This window comes from Diorhabda sublineata, chromosome 8 (assembly GCF_026230105.1).
Source record: "Diorhabda sublineata isolate icDioSubl1.1 chromosome 8, icDioSubl1.1, whole genome shotgun sequence".
Classification (NCBI taxonomy): domain Eukaryota; kingdom Metazoa; phylum Arthropoda; class Insecta; order Coleoptera; family Chrysomelidae; genus Diorhabda; species Diorhabda sublineata.
The window spans coordinates 31,867,775-31,881,228 of record NC_079481.1 but is presented as its reverse complement, the minus strand read 5'-3'; the positions used below and the strand labels follow the sequence as shown (position 1 = coordinate 31,881,228).

The following is a 13,454-nucleotide window of genomic DNA, read 5'->3' as shown; positions in this document are numbered from 1 at the left end:
TTAATCATTTATATAAGCATTCGAACAAACGGCAACAACTTTGGGCTACCATAAACAAATCAGTATAGCCGTCAACTTATCCAAGACGTTCTAGACGTTCAAAACGAGTTAATATTAAAGATGGCACTGAATTTTTGCGTAATTTTCCTGAAAATTCTTCATCTGTCTATCTGTTGATATAAAAATTTTTCGAAAAGATACCAAGCGGTAATTTTTGTGGCTACAAAAGGCAAAAACTTTCAATGCATTTATTTTAATGCACCTTCGAGCCGGTTTATCCGACTAGTAAAATTACGTATCGGCAAATCATCGAAAAATTTAAGGAAATTCAATATTTACCTTCGGGTTGTAATAGCTCCGTATTTATTCGACTATACGGGGGAGGTGGTATTTCTGAAACAAACAAAATTGTTAAAAAAAAAATGATTTTTTCGATCACAACTCGATAATCGTACACAAAATTTAATTACAATTTTTGGCAGCTTTGGCGACGCCGCCGATTTTTATGACAGACATATCCAGTCGAATACGAGAGTCGTTCGAAAAGTATCAATGTTGATGAATAGTTCGATCCACGAAAAAAATCATACAACGGATACTTTCGACGAAACATTTTTATGTACCATTGGGACCTTCAGTATTAAAAAAAAATACCGTAATCAAAGGAAAATTGCCGATGGTGTGGAAATCGAATCAAAATCCAGCGTTGGTACCAATGAAAGCCTTGCTGGCGTTGGATAACGCACCAAAGGACCTTGGAGATAATCTCCTGATAGATTTTTCCCTAAACGAACCCGGGAGAAATCTTGGTAATTATTTAGAAAGGGAAAAATCGTTCCAAAACATTTTTCACGCATTTGGGGTTGTTTCTGATGGTACAAATAGTAAATTTAAGGCGGGGGAGACATATTATTTTATTTTAGACATTATATGGTACAACTTACGTATGATAAATCAATGAAACCTAACCTAATCCGACCAAGAAGGTAATTATTTAGAATTGGTTAGGTTAGGTTTCATTGATTCATCATATGTACTATATCATGTCCAAAATAATGGAAATAATGTCTGGGGGAGACTTGAATTTACTATTTGTACCATCAGAAACATCCCCAAATGCGTGAAAAATGTTTTGGAAGGATTTTTGCCCGAATTACTAAATAATTACCGAATTTTCGAATGTAGAACTCAGCGAAATGTATTTCTTTCTGAAAAAGAAGATGAAAGAGGAGCCATTCCGACATCTACCGACAAAGATCTTTCGAAAAAGTGGGAGGATGTCAGAGCAGAGGTTTCAAAATGGCACCCGAACCAAGCTTATGCTGAAGGTCGTCCAAAATCGACTGAATCCTGGTGTTTTTTTCGAAAGACGTCTATAAGATCGTGGATTAATGAACATCAACCCGAAACTAAACAACAATCGACTGTATGGTGGGTCTAAATCCAACAAAAGTTGTTCCTAGTACGAAATATTTGAAACAAACGGTTCTTGTCCTGTTTTTTTCCTGATAAATGGACACCGTTGTATTAGTACACAATCAGTTGTTGGGAAAATCATGAAAACCACGCACCATTTCAACGAAAAACGGTTTTGATCAGTCGAAACGTCGAATTGAAGAGTTTGGTACCCAATGATCGGGTACCAATTGGGTATAAATTGCGTTCAAAGTCTTTTATGATAATCGGTCAAAACGCACGTGAAAAAGTGTTTATTTTAATATTGCAAATATGTCTTTTCATATACTTATCTCGAAACAATCACCCTGTATAATAAAAGCTACTGTAGTTGTACGTATTTATTTAAAAGAAGCCAAAAACCCAAACGAAACGTTTTCAGAGAAATATTATACATAATTGGCCCCAAACAGTGGGAAGAAACACTAAATGAGCGTTAACTAGATAATGCTTTTAAATATTGTACTAATGGAATTTTTATAGCCACATTTATGTGGCTATACGCATCTTCGTGGAATGGTAAACAAATTTTTAGATGCGAGAAATATGATCTTTTGTTTCGAGCTTCCTCGAAAAAATATTTAGGAATTTATTTATTAGTTACGACTTGGGAAAGATTTCTATCAGTCGTTGATTTATTTTTTACAATAATAATAAACGTACAAGGTGGTCAAACTAAAACAATATGAGTCGTAGTATAGATAAAACCAATTCGAAGAAATGTCCCATCAAATATGGGACTTTGAAAGCAATTTATACCCGATCTTTCGGTTACCAAACAAAGACTGTATGTACCTCGTCTTTTGCGGTTGGTTTTCCTGATTTTTGGCAAACAACCGATGGTGTGCCATCCAGAATTGACCCTCCTACGGTGCTCTAATAGAACGCTGGCCACATGTCCAGGTATTTCGAAAAAACAGGCGACTATTTGCTTTAAAGTGCGCCAACAACTTTCCTTGGATTTAGATCGTCTTGTAGACCCATTTAGTCGTTTTGCTGTTTAGTTTTGGAATTTATATACTTAAATCTGTCGCGATCTTTCGAAGCACCGCATCGACACGAGATTTTTTAAAGCGATTCTTAAATTATACGAAAGTTTCTAAACAACAACTCGAATATCACTCGTATGACAACACGATCTGAGTACGTTCCAACATTACAAATGTCAAACTTTATGATTGGCAATGTCAGATTTGACATGTACATATCAGTGTTGCCATATGTCAAAACTTAAGTAGCAAACTTCGTACCAAATGCATCTTTACAAATTTTAAATCAAATTTTCGTCAAAATAGACCTGAAATTAAAAAAAAAATGTAGAAATATGTTTTTCCTACATCATTCAAGGTTACCTCGAACTTTTCTACCATATTTGGTTCGAGAGAAACTTGTTTTTCTTCAATTTGAGGAAAATTCAATTTCAAGCAGAATTTTCGATACACCCCAGCTCAGAAAGTGGGGTTTTTTTCCTAAAAATGTCGTTCTAAACCTCATGACGTTTTGGAATCAACTAGAACAACTTGGAACATCCCTCAAAAGTTCCATGCCGGACTCAAACTTTTACACTATCTAAAATATATGAAACAACGCCCTCTAGCATATAAGTTGCTAATTAAATTGCTTAGAAATTATATATTTTGTATTCCTGGAAAAAAGAACTTTCAAGTAACAGCAAGTTCATAAAAATCGACTAAGCAGAACCGGACTTACAGCTATTTTTTCATAACAAGTTTCCCACTCTCCCCCACTTCTTATTTAAAGAGATAGACTAAACTTTGTGGAATCAAAAATGCGCGGAATTTGTTAAAAAATTTCCACGTGTCGTTTGACAACAAGATCTGAGTACGTTCCAACATTACAAATGTCAAACTTTATGATTGACAATGTCAGATTTGACATGTACATATCAGTGTTGCCATATCTCAAAACTTGAGTAGCAAACTTCGTACCAAATGCATCTTAACGTTACGGAATGAATTTTTTTTACAATATTGTTCTAAAAAAATGTTTTTTATAAATTTTAAGCCATATTTTTTGGAAAAACGAAAATGGGTCAATTTTGAAATGTTTTTAAATCAAATTTTCATCAAAATAGACCCGAAATAAATAAAAAATATCAAGAAAAACAAATAAAAAGATTTAAGAAGTAAAAATTTGTAGAAATGTGTCTTTCCTACATCATTCAAGGTTACCTCGAACTTTTCTACCATATTTGGTTCGAGAGAAACTTGTTTTTCTTCAATTTGAGGAAAATTCAATTTCAAGCAGAATTTTCGATACACCCCATCTCAGAAAGTGGATTTTTTTCCTAAAAATGTTCTAAACCTCATGACGTTTTGGAATCAACTAGAACAACTTGGAACATCCCTCAAAAGTTCCATGCCGGACTCAAACTTTTACACTATCTAAAATATATGAAACAACGCCCTCTAGCATATAAGTTGCTAATTAAATTGCTTAGAAATTATATATTTTGTATTCCTGGAAAAAAGAACTTTCAAGTAACAGCAAGTTCATAAAAATCGACTAAGCAGAACCGGACTTACAGCTATTTTTTCATAACAAGTTTCCCACTCTCCCCCACTTCTTATTTAAAGAGATAGACTAAACTTTGTGGAATCAAAAATGCGCGGAATTTGTTAAAAAATTTCCACGTGTCGTTTGACAACAAGATCTGAGTACGTTCCAACATTACAAATGTCAAACTTTATGATTGACAATGTCAGATTTGACATGTACATATCAGTGTTGCCATATCTCAAAACTTGAGTAGCAAACTTCGTACCAAATGCATCTTAACGTTACGGAATGAATTTTTTTTACAATATTGTTCTAAAAAAATGTTTTTTATAAATTTTAAGCCATATTTTTTGGAAAAACGAAAATGGGTCAATTTTGAAATGTTTTTAAATCAAATTTTCATCAAAATAGACCCGAAATAAATAAAAAATATCAAGAAAAACAAATAAAAAGATTTAAGAAGTAAAAATTTGTAGAAATGTGTCTTTCCTACATCATTCAAGGTTACCTCGAACTTTTCTACCATATTTGGTTCGAGAGAAACTTCTTTTTCTTTAATTTGAGGAAAATTCAATTTCAAGCAGAAATGTTTTTTATAAATTTTAAGCCATATTTTTTGAAAAAACGAAAATGGACAAATTTTGAAATGTTTTTAAATCAAGTTTCCCACTCTCCCCCACTTCTTATTTGAAGAGATAGACTAAACTTTGCGGAATCAAAAATGCGCGGAATTTGTTAAAAAATTTCCACGTGTTACTGGGGGCCTAATTTTTTTATTCTTAGTTGCCCACCCGGTACATTAAATTAACTCAAACTGTGATCCACTTTTTTTTTAATTTTGAGACACCCTATATAATAAATATAACTTCTGATTTAACCTCTATAATTCTTCTTTTTGTTTTTATACTTTTGGTCTCTTACTATGAGGCACTTAGTTAACCCACAACGTATTGGCAATTATGACTTGTCATGTCACTTGTCATTAGTTTGAAGATTTAATATTTTTTTTTATACATTTTTTTCTCTGTATAATAATGTGCGACGAGGTAAATAAAGATTTTAAAAATCAGGAATACAAACCTGACTCATCGATACTGTTTCCGGACCATCCTTTGTTAGAAAAATTTCAAGGAGCTCTCAAGGAACACCTTCTCAATCTAATAGATAGAGCCAATGGAGAAATCAACGAGATAGAAATTGAACTAACGAAAAAAAATGTGGAATTGGAGACATACGGCCTTCAAGTGTATGAACAACAACAAATCGTTTGTAACAAACAAGAAACTTTAGAAAAGTTGATACAGAATGTTGAAATTCTGAGGGAAAAATGTAAACAGGTACATCTTCGTTTAATTTACGCGGCGTTGTCATATCTTACGAAATTTCGTTACATTTAGGTACAGAAATGTTCATAATGGGTTATCGCGTTTGGTTTTATTCCAACTTCAAGTTTCTTATTTGTCAACTCAAAAACTTCTTGGAAACTACCCCACAATGGATTAGAGGACACGAAAGGAAACGAACCAGTTGATAAGCTCGTTAAAGCGACCCAGCTACAGAACAATAGAAAAAAAAAACTGGAAAAGGAGGTAGATAGGAGCAGAACCAATTATTGGGACAACCTAGAGGGGCTCAACCTCAAGTAGAGGGCACTGTCGTCTCAATAAACACCTGAAGACGCTACACCTAGCAGATAATGCAGGTTTCGTTGCACAGAGGACGAAATCTCTATCCGTTAGACTTTTTAAAAGGAGTTGATGGATCAGCTGAATCCCTTATCCTCCTGCTGTATAGCACAGTGGCTGCTGCAGCTCAATACCGACAGAAGAAGGGAGTGGTTTGTTTGGGGGTGAAAAATGGATCATCTTGGATATGGCTACCCCCTAAGTTAAGTGGTAGGGACCGCGCATGTCTCGAGAACGACTGGAACCACAAAATCAATGATCAAGTTTGGTACAAGCCCTTTAAAATGACCCCTGCAGCTTAAAGGTTTAGGACAAAAGTGAATATGATTTCTTTTCGGAAAAAGATTGAAGAGTTTGGTCAAGATTCAAAGTTTTTGAAGGAGTTTCGGATTTTCTTCAACATTTCTGGGTTGGGACAACGGTCGACCACCGAGATGCTGGTCCTTGCAGGTCGTACGGTCTCGTTGAAACGTATTGTATCGAAACTTTATTCGAGCAATTACCGCCATCTCTAGGTTAAACCAGATACTTCTGGGATAATCTTTGTATAAAATCCAGATTATAATATTCGAATTATATTTTTCGTTTATCAGGAAGAAGAAGAATTGGAACGAAATACCCAAATTCTGAAAGATATCGATGAAAAACTGTTTGATGCTCGAACAACCGCAAGAGAACTTTTTAACGAACTCGAATCGGTTAAAAAAATTAATAACAGTTTAGAAGATGTCGAAAGTAGTATTGAAGGACATCTCAAGGTTCGTATTAATCGCTATTTCCATTATTTTTTCGTCTTGCACCTCTGCTTTCAAGTGTTTTGTAATTTTGCAACGATATTTTGACGAAATTTTGAAAAGAATACTACGAAGTATTAAAATGCTTCAAGCAAGTTCATGAAACAGATGATAATCGCTGGACACCAAATCTATCGGATGCTACGTGGTCTGGCTACTAAATAAAGAGATTGGTTACGAAAAAAAGGTTTTATATCAAAAATTATTCTACATTCGAATGCACCCCTTCAATTTACTCCCATCCCCTCGCCACACACACCTTTCCATTGATCCAAGCAGTGCCGGAAGTCCTCTTTGGTGATGGCTTTAAGGAGCTCTGGTTTACCGCTTCCATCGACTCAAATCGGGCAGATATTTTCCTAATCTTTCAGGGAAATCCGAGCAGATCTTTTGATGAAACAGCTTTTTGTCAAAGTCAGATTTTTTGGCCTAGACACTAAAATTTTCCTAACCGTTTCTTTATCGGCGTTTACGGCCTCGGGAATCATCCGGAAACAGTCACTGGGCGACTTCAGTGCTCTCTCGACCTCACCAAAGCGCTTACACCACTCAAAAACACAAGCACGAGATAGAGAATTGTCCCCATAGGTCTCTTGCGACAATTTAAAACACTCAGTGGGAGTTTTTTTTTCAATTTAAGAAAAAAACACGTTCGTTTCAAACCGCTACTGCACAAATACATTCTATAATAGTAATTTACTAGCCAGACCTCGTATTTCGAAGCCTCTCTAAGCGATTGTAGCAGAATTGTGACTGCTCGCTTTATTCTAAAGCCAATAAAACTTCCCCTGACCGTAAATTCCTCTAATATATACAAAGAAACCATTTTTGACGCAAGTATTTAATCACCTCGCGTTCCTCCATCCATTTCGATACTTAGATGTTGACTAAATCTGTTTAGGTGAACAAAACAATCGCTTCCAAAAGGAGAGAAGACAACGAAACGCTTTCCAAGAAAAAAAGGTACCAGGATTATTTGATGCATTCGTTGATAACGGAATTGTGGAAATTGGAAGGCGAAATGGAAACATTGGAACTTTCCGCCGAAGTGAAAAGAGAATATATTGACGAATTGGAGGAACAAATAGCCGTAGGAAATACGACGATTTCTGCTTTGGAAACGGAGTATAAATGTCTGTTGCAATCGTGGAACGCGGCCGTCGTAACCATAGGTCGAGTATCAATTAAATTTGATGAAATTTTTGTTTTTGCCCATCAAAACCTAAACTTTCATAAACATCGACTCGATACTATGGAAAATTCTTAATCCTCGTCGTCCGAATGTCTTTCGAACGCGTATGGAATCGTGCGAGTCCGCGGAATTTTGATTGGCACGTGTAGGTGTCCCAATGAAGGGCATAAATCTCGTTTTTGTAGACTTCCGATTGAAAATACGCGAGCTAGACGAAATTCTAGTTATTTCAAAAGACCTTGGCGACCGTGAGACCATTTTGGAGAATTTTCCTTCTCGCCATTACCATATTGGTTTGTCTTATTCACCTTATTCCTCTGTTATGGCCACCCGATGTTTCCAAATTTGAAAAAATCGCAATTTGAGTCGAATAAGGCCACGTATACCTATTTTGGGAATCTATAGGAAAACATCTTTAACTCTCTTCCTTTTATCTTCTACTCTTGCTCTATTTCCTTTTATCTTTGCCTCATCTAACCTTCTCTCCACCCTCTTGTTTGCTTTCTGTTCTTTTCTCACCCTTTTGCTCGATTACTCACTCATTTTCTTTCCGATCTTGCTCTCTCTCCATTTCTCGTTCGTTTGCTGTCACCTTTCGCTTATTCATCTTCTTCTTTCCTCTTTTGTTCTCTTCTCATGCCTGTTTTAACTACTCCTCTTGCTCGATCTTTTTTTCTTCTCTCCTTTCTTTCCCTTTTGCTCTTTTTTCATTTCTCTTTGCCTCATCTAACCTTCTCTCCACCCTCTTGTTTGCTTTCTGTTCTTTTCTCACCCTTTTGCTCGATTACTCACTCATTTTCTTTCCGATCTTGCTCTCTCTCCATTTCTCGTTCGCTTGCTGTCACCTTTCGCTTATTCATCTTCTTTTTACCTCTTTTGCTTTCTCCTCATATCCCTTTTTGCCTAATTTAACTACTCCTCTCGCTCGATCTTTTTTTCTCCTCTCCTTTCTTTCCCTTTTGCTCTTTTTTCATTTCTCTTTGCCTCATCTAACCTTCTCTCCACCCTCTTGTTTGCTTTCTGTTCTTTTCTCACCCTTTTGCTCGATTACTCACTCATTTTCTTTCCGATCTTGCTCTCTCTCCATTTCTCGTTCGCTTGCTGTCACCTTTCGCTTATTCATCTTCTTTTTACCTCTTTTGCTTTCTCCTCATATCCCTTTTTGCCTAATTTAACTACTCCTCTCGCTCGATCTTTTTTTCTCCTCTCCTTTCTTTCCCTTTTGCTCTTTTTTCATTTCTCTTTGCCTCATCTAACCTTCTCTCCACCCTCTTGTTTGCTTTCTGTTCTTTTCTCACCCTTTTGCTCGATTACTCACTCATTTTCTTTCCGATCTTGCTCTCTCTCCATTTCTCGTTCGCTTGCTGTCACCTTTCGCTTATTCATCTTCTTCTTTCCTCTTTTGTTCTCTTCTCATATCCCTTTTTGCCTAATTTAACTACTCCTCTCGCTCGATCTTTTTTTCTCCCCTCCTTTCTTTCCCTTTTGCTCTTTTTTCATTTCTCTTTGCCTCATCTAACCTTCTCTCCACCCTCTCGTTTGCTTTCTGTTCTTTTCTCACCCTTTTGCTCGATTACTCACTCATTTTCTTTCCGATCTTGCTCTCTCTCCATTTCTCGTTCGCTTGCTGTCACCTTTCGCTTATTCATCTTCTTCTTTCCTCTTTTGTTCTCTTCTCATGCCTGTTTTAACTACTCCTCTTGCTCGATCTTTTTTTCTTCTCTCCTTTTTGTCCCTTTTACTCTTTTTCTCTTTGCCTGATCTATCCTTACTCGCTTCTTTCTCCCGATTTTTCTTTCCTTGGTCTTTCTATTAATTCGCTCGCTTTTTTCTTTAGTCTGTTTCTCTCTTCTTCGCTTTCTGTTCTCCCTTCTCTCTAGTCTTTTCGTGTGTAACGAAATGAAAAATAAATCGGGGCGAGCAAAGCATTTAACCGACTCCTTTCGCGGTAGAATTCGGTGTGAAATAAACGCGCGTTTTCAATTTCCAGGTCATCGCGATGGGAAATTGGAAAAAGTACAAAAACAATTAACAGATCTTAGAAACAGACATAAGAATTTGTCGTCGGAAATAGATTCCGTTCGTAAACAGATAAAGCAAACTTTAGTGGAAAACGACGATTTGACGGCGTTCCGTACAAACGTACAAAAAGAAAAAGAGAGAAGCGAACAAATGTACCAAAAAGAGCTCGTCAAAAAAGAAGAATTGCTAAGGGACATGGCGCGACTCGAACAAATTATCAACGAAACCGAAAAAGACATAAAGGTAAATAAAAGATAACGATACTAATAATGTCGATAATAAAAAAAAAATCCCGACAGAAAGTACGAGAAGAAAATAAACCGAGCGAATTGAAATACGAGAAATTGCAAAGGGAAATAGACGGATTGGTAGAGAAAAAAAATACGCTGCAACGCGGTATCGAGACTCTGTTATTCCAACGAACCTGCAATAAAAATCTAACTAAAAAACAAGAGAGAATATACGAGGAAATAATGGACAAGAGAAGAGACGTAGAAATCGTTTTGCAACGACTTATAAACAGAAGTACCGAAGTTTATACGGAAGTGGCCGAGCAAACTTTGCAAAACGAAGAACTCAATAATCACTTACAAGAAATTAGGAGAGATATAACGGCGTTATATACAGAACAAGAGACATTTAAAACACAATTCGAATCGCAGGAATATCGGTATAGAAAGAAGGGAACGTAAGTAATTGATATGATTCTTTTTTTTTTATTTCTATATCATTTTTATAATAAGAATCGTCAAACTCCTCTAAATAGCCAGCAAACTGCTCAACGAGCATCGAGTCATCAACCCAATCTGATCAATTAATCGATCAAACCTCAAGATGTTCCTAGTCAACCTAATCTAACCTTAACTGGTGTAAAAGTGCGATAATTCAAGCCTCAAAATGACAACCAGTCAACCTAATCTAACCCTAACTAGTTTAATATGGCGATGATCCAAGCCTCAAGATGACAACCAGTCAACCTAATCTAACCCTAACTGGTCTAAAAGTGCGATAATCCAAGGCTCAAGATGACAACCAGTCAACCTAATCTAACCCTAATTGGTCTAAAAGTGCGATTATCCAAGCCTCAAGATGACAACCAGTCAACCTAATCTAACCCTAACTAGTTTAATATGGCGATGATCCAAGCCTCAAGATGACAACCAGTCAACCTAATCTAACCCTAACTAGTTTAATATGGCGATGATCCAAGCCTCAAGATGACAACCAGTGAACTTAATCTAACCCTAACTGGTCTAAAAGTGCGATAATCCAAGCCTCAAAATGACAACCAATCAACCTAATCTAACCCTAATTGGTCTAAAAGTGCGATAATCCAAGCCTCAAAATGACAACCAGTCAACCTAATCTAACCCTAACTGGTCTAATATGGCGATGATCCAAGCCTCAAGATGACAACCAGTCAACCTAATCTAACCCTAACTGGTCTAAAAGTGCGATAATCCAAGCCTCAAAATGACAACCAATCAACATAATCTAACCCTAACTGGTTTAATAGGGCGATGATCCAAGCCTCAAAATGACAACCAGTCAACCTAATCTAACCCTAACTGGTCTAAAAGTGCGATAATCCATGCCTCAAGATGACAACCAGTCAACCTAATCTAACCCTAACTGGTCTAAAAGTGCGATAATCCAAGCCTCAAAATGACAACCAATCAACATAATCTAACCCTAACTGGTTTAATAGGGCGATGATCCAAGCCTCAAAATGACAACCAGTCAACCTAATCTAACCCTAACTAGTTTAATATGGCGATGATCCAAGCCTCAAGATGACAACCAGTCAACCTAATCTAACCCTAACTAGTTTAATATGGCGATGATCCAAGCCTCAAGATGACAACCAGTCAACCTAATCTAATCCTAACTGGTCTAAAAGTGCGATAATCCAAGCCTCAAAATGACAACCAATCAACATAATCTAACCCTAACTGGTTTAATAGGGCGATGATCCAAGCCTCAAAATGACAACCAATCAACCTAATCTAACCCTAACTGGTCTAAAAGTGCGATAATCCAAGGCTCAAGATGACAACCAGTCAACCTAATCTAACCCTAATTGGTCTAAAAGTGCGATTATCCAAGCCTCAAGATGACAACCAGTCAACCTAATCTAACCCTAATTGGTCTAAAAGTGCGATAATCCAAGCCTCAAGATGACAACCGGTCAACCTAATCTAACCCTAATTGGTCTAAAAGTGCGATTATCCAAGCCTCAAGATGACAACCGGTCAACCTAATCTAACCATAACTGGTCTAAAAGTGTGATAATTCAAGCCTCAAAATGACAACCAGTCAACCTAATCTAACCCTAACTAGTTTAATATGGCGATGATCCAAGCCTCAAGATGACAACCAGTCAACCTAATCTAACCCTAATTGGTCTAAAAGTGCGATAATCCAAGCCTCAAAATGACAACCAGTCAACCTAATCTAACCCTAACTAGTTTAATATGGCGATGATCCAAGCCTCAAGATGACAACCAGTCAACCTAATCTAACCCTAACTGGTCTAAAAGTGCGATAATCCAAGCCTCAAAATGACAACCAGTCAACCTAATCTAACCCTAACTGGTGTAAAAGTGCGATAACCCAAGGCTCAAGATGACAACCAGTCAACCTAATCTAACCCTAACTGGTCTAAAAGTGCGATAATCCAAGGCTCAAGATGACAACCAGTCAACCTAATCTAACCCTAACTGGTGTAATAGGGCGATGATCCAAGCCTCAAAATGACAACCAGTGCACCAAGTTATGGTCGAAGGTCGATGGTCCTCGTTGTATAAGTACACTTAGGAAGTTTCGAGTGATGGACGGATGGGGAGCATTTTCGTAAAGATTTGAAGATCTTTGAGGAAATTTTTCATGGGTTTCGGGATGAGAATGTGTTGGGGGGTCTATAACGAAAAAAAAATCGACCAAAAAAACATTAAAAATTGCGTTTTATAGGAAATTGAAGTTATTAAATGAAAAATTGCAAAAAATGTTGAAGCATTTGGAAGAAAACAAAGCGAATCCAAATCAAGAATTGAAATTACTCGAATTGGCAAAATTGGTAGAAGACCGAAAAGCAGATATCAAACAATTGCAACAGATTTGGCTTTGTGAGCAAAACGCAATGATAAAATTAGCAAAGGTAAATGATAATAACAGATTCCACGTAAAAACCCCGTCCCGATTTAGCGCAACCTTATATCAACGAATTAAAAATCGTCACGAGTTTTTATCGTGTACTCGGACTACCTTTTCGTTTACCTGAAATATCTCCGTTCCGATTTAGCGTATCATTATTTAAACGAATTAAAAACCGTCACGAGTTTTATCGTGTACTCGGACTACCTTTTCGTTTACCTGAAATATCCCCGTTCCTATTTAGCGTATCATTATTTAAACGGATTAAAAACCGTCACGAGTTTTATCGTGTACTCGGACTACCTTTTCGTTTACCTGAAATATCCCCGTTCCTATTTAGCGTATCATTATTTAAACGGATTAAAAATCGTCACGAGTTGTATCGTGTACTCGGACTACCTTTTCGTTTACCTGAAATATCCCCGTTCCTATTTAGCGTATCATTATTTAAACGGATTAAAAATCGTCACGAGTTGTATCGTGTACTCGGACTACCTTTTCGTTTACCTGAAATATCCCCGTTCCTATTTAGCGTATCATTATTTAAACGGATTAAAAATCGTCACGAGTTGTATCGTGTACTCGGACTACCTTTTCGTTTACCTGAAATATCCCCGTTCCTATTTAGCGTAT

At 36.7% G+C, this 13,454-nt stretch overlaps 1 protein-coding gene across 1 annotated transcript in view; it reads right to left on the bottom strand.

The window, feature by feature from the left end:
• LOC130448192 (mothers against decapentaplegic homolog 6-like) overlaps window positions 1–13,454 on the bottom strand; it is an 89,100-nt gene that overhangs the window by 49,099 nt on the left and 26,547 nt on the right. The window contains exon 2 of the mRNA XM_056785446.1: window positions 340–393. Coding sequence (XP_056641424.1) covers window positions 340–393 — 54 coding nt within the window. The remainder of the gene's footprint in view (window positions 1–339; window positions 394–13,454) is intronic.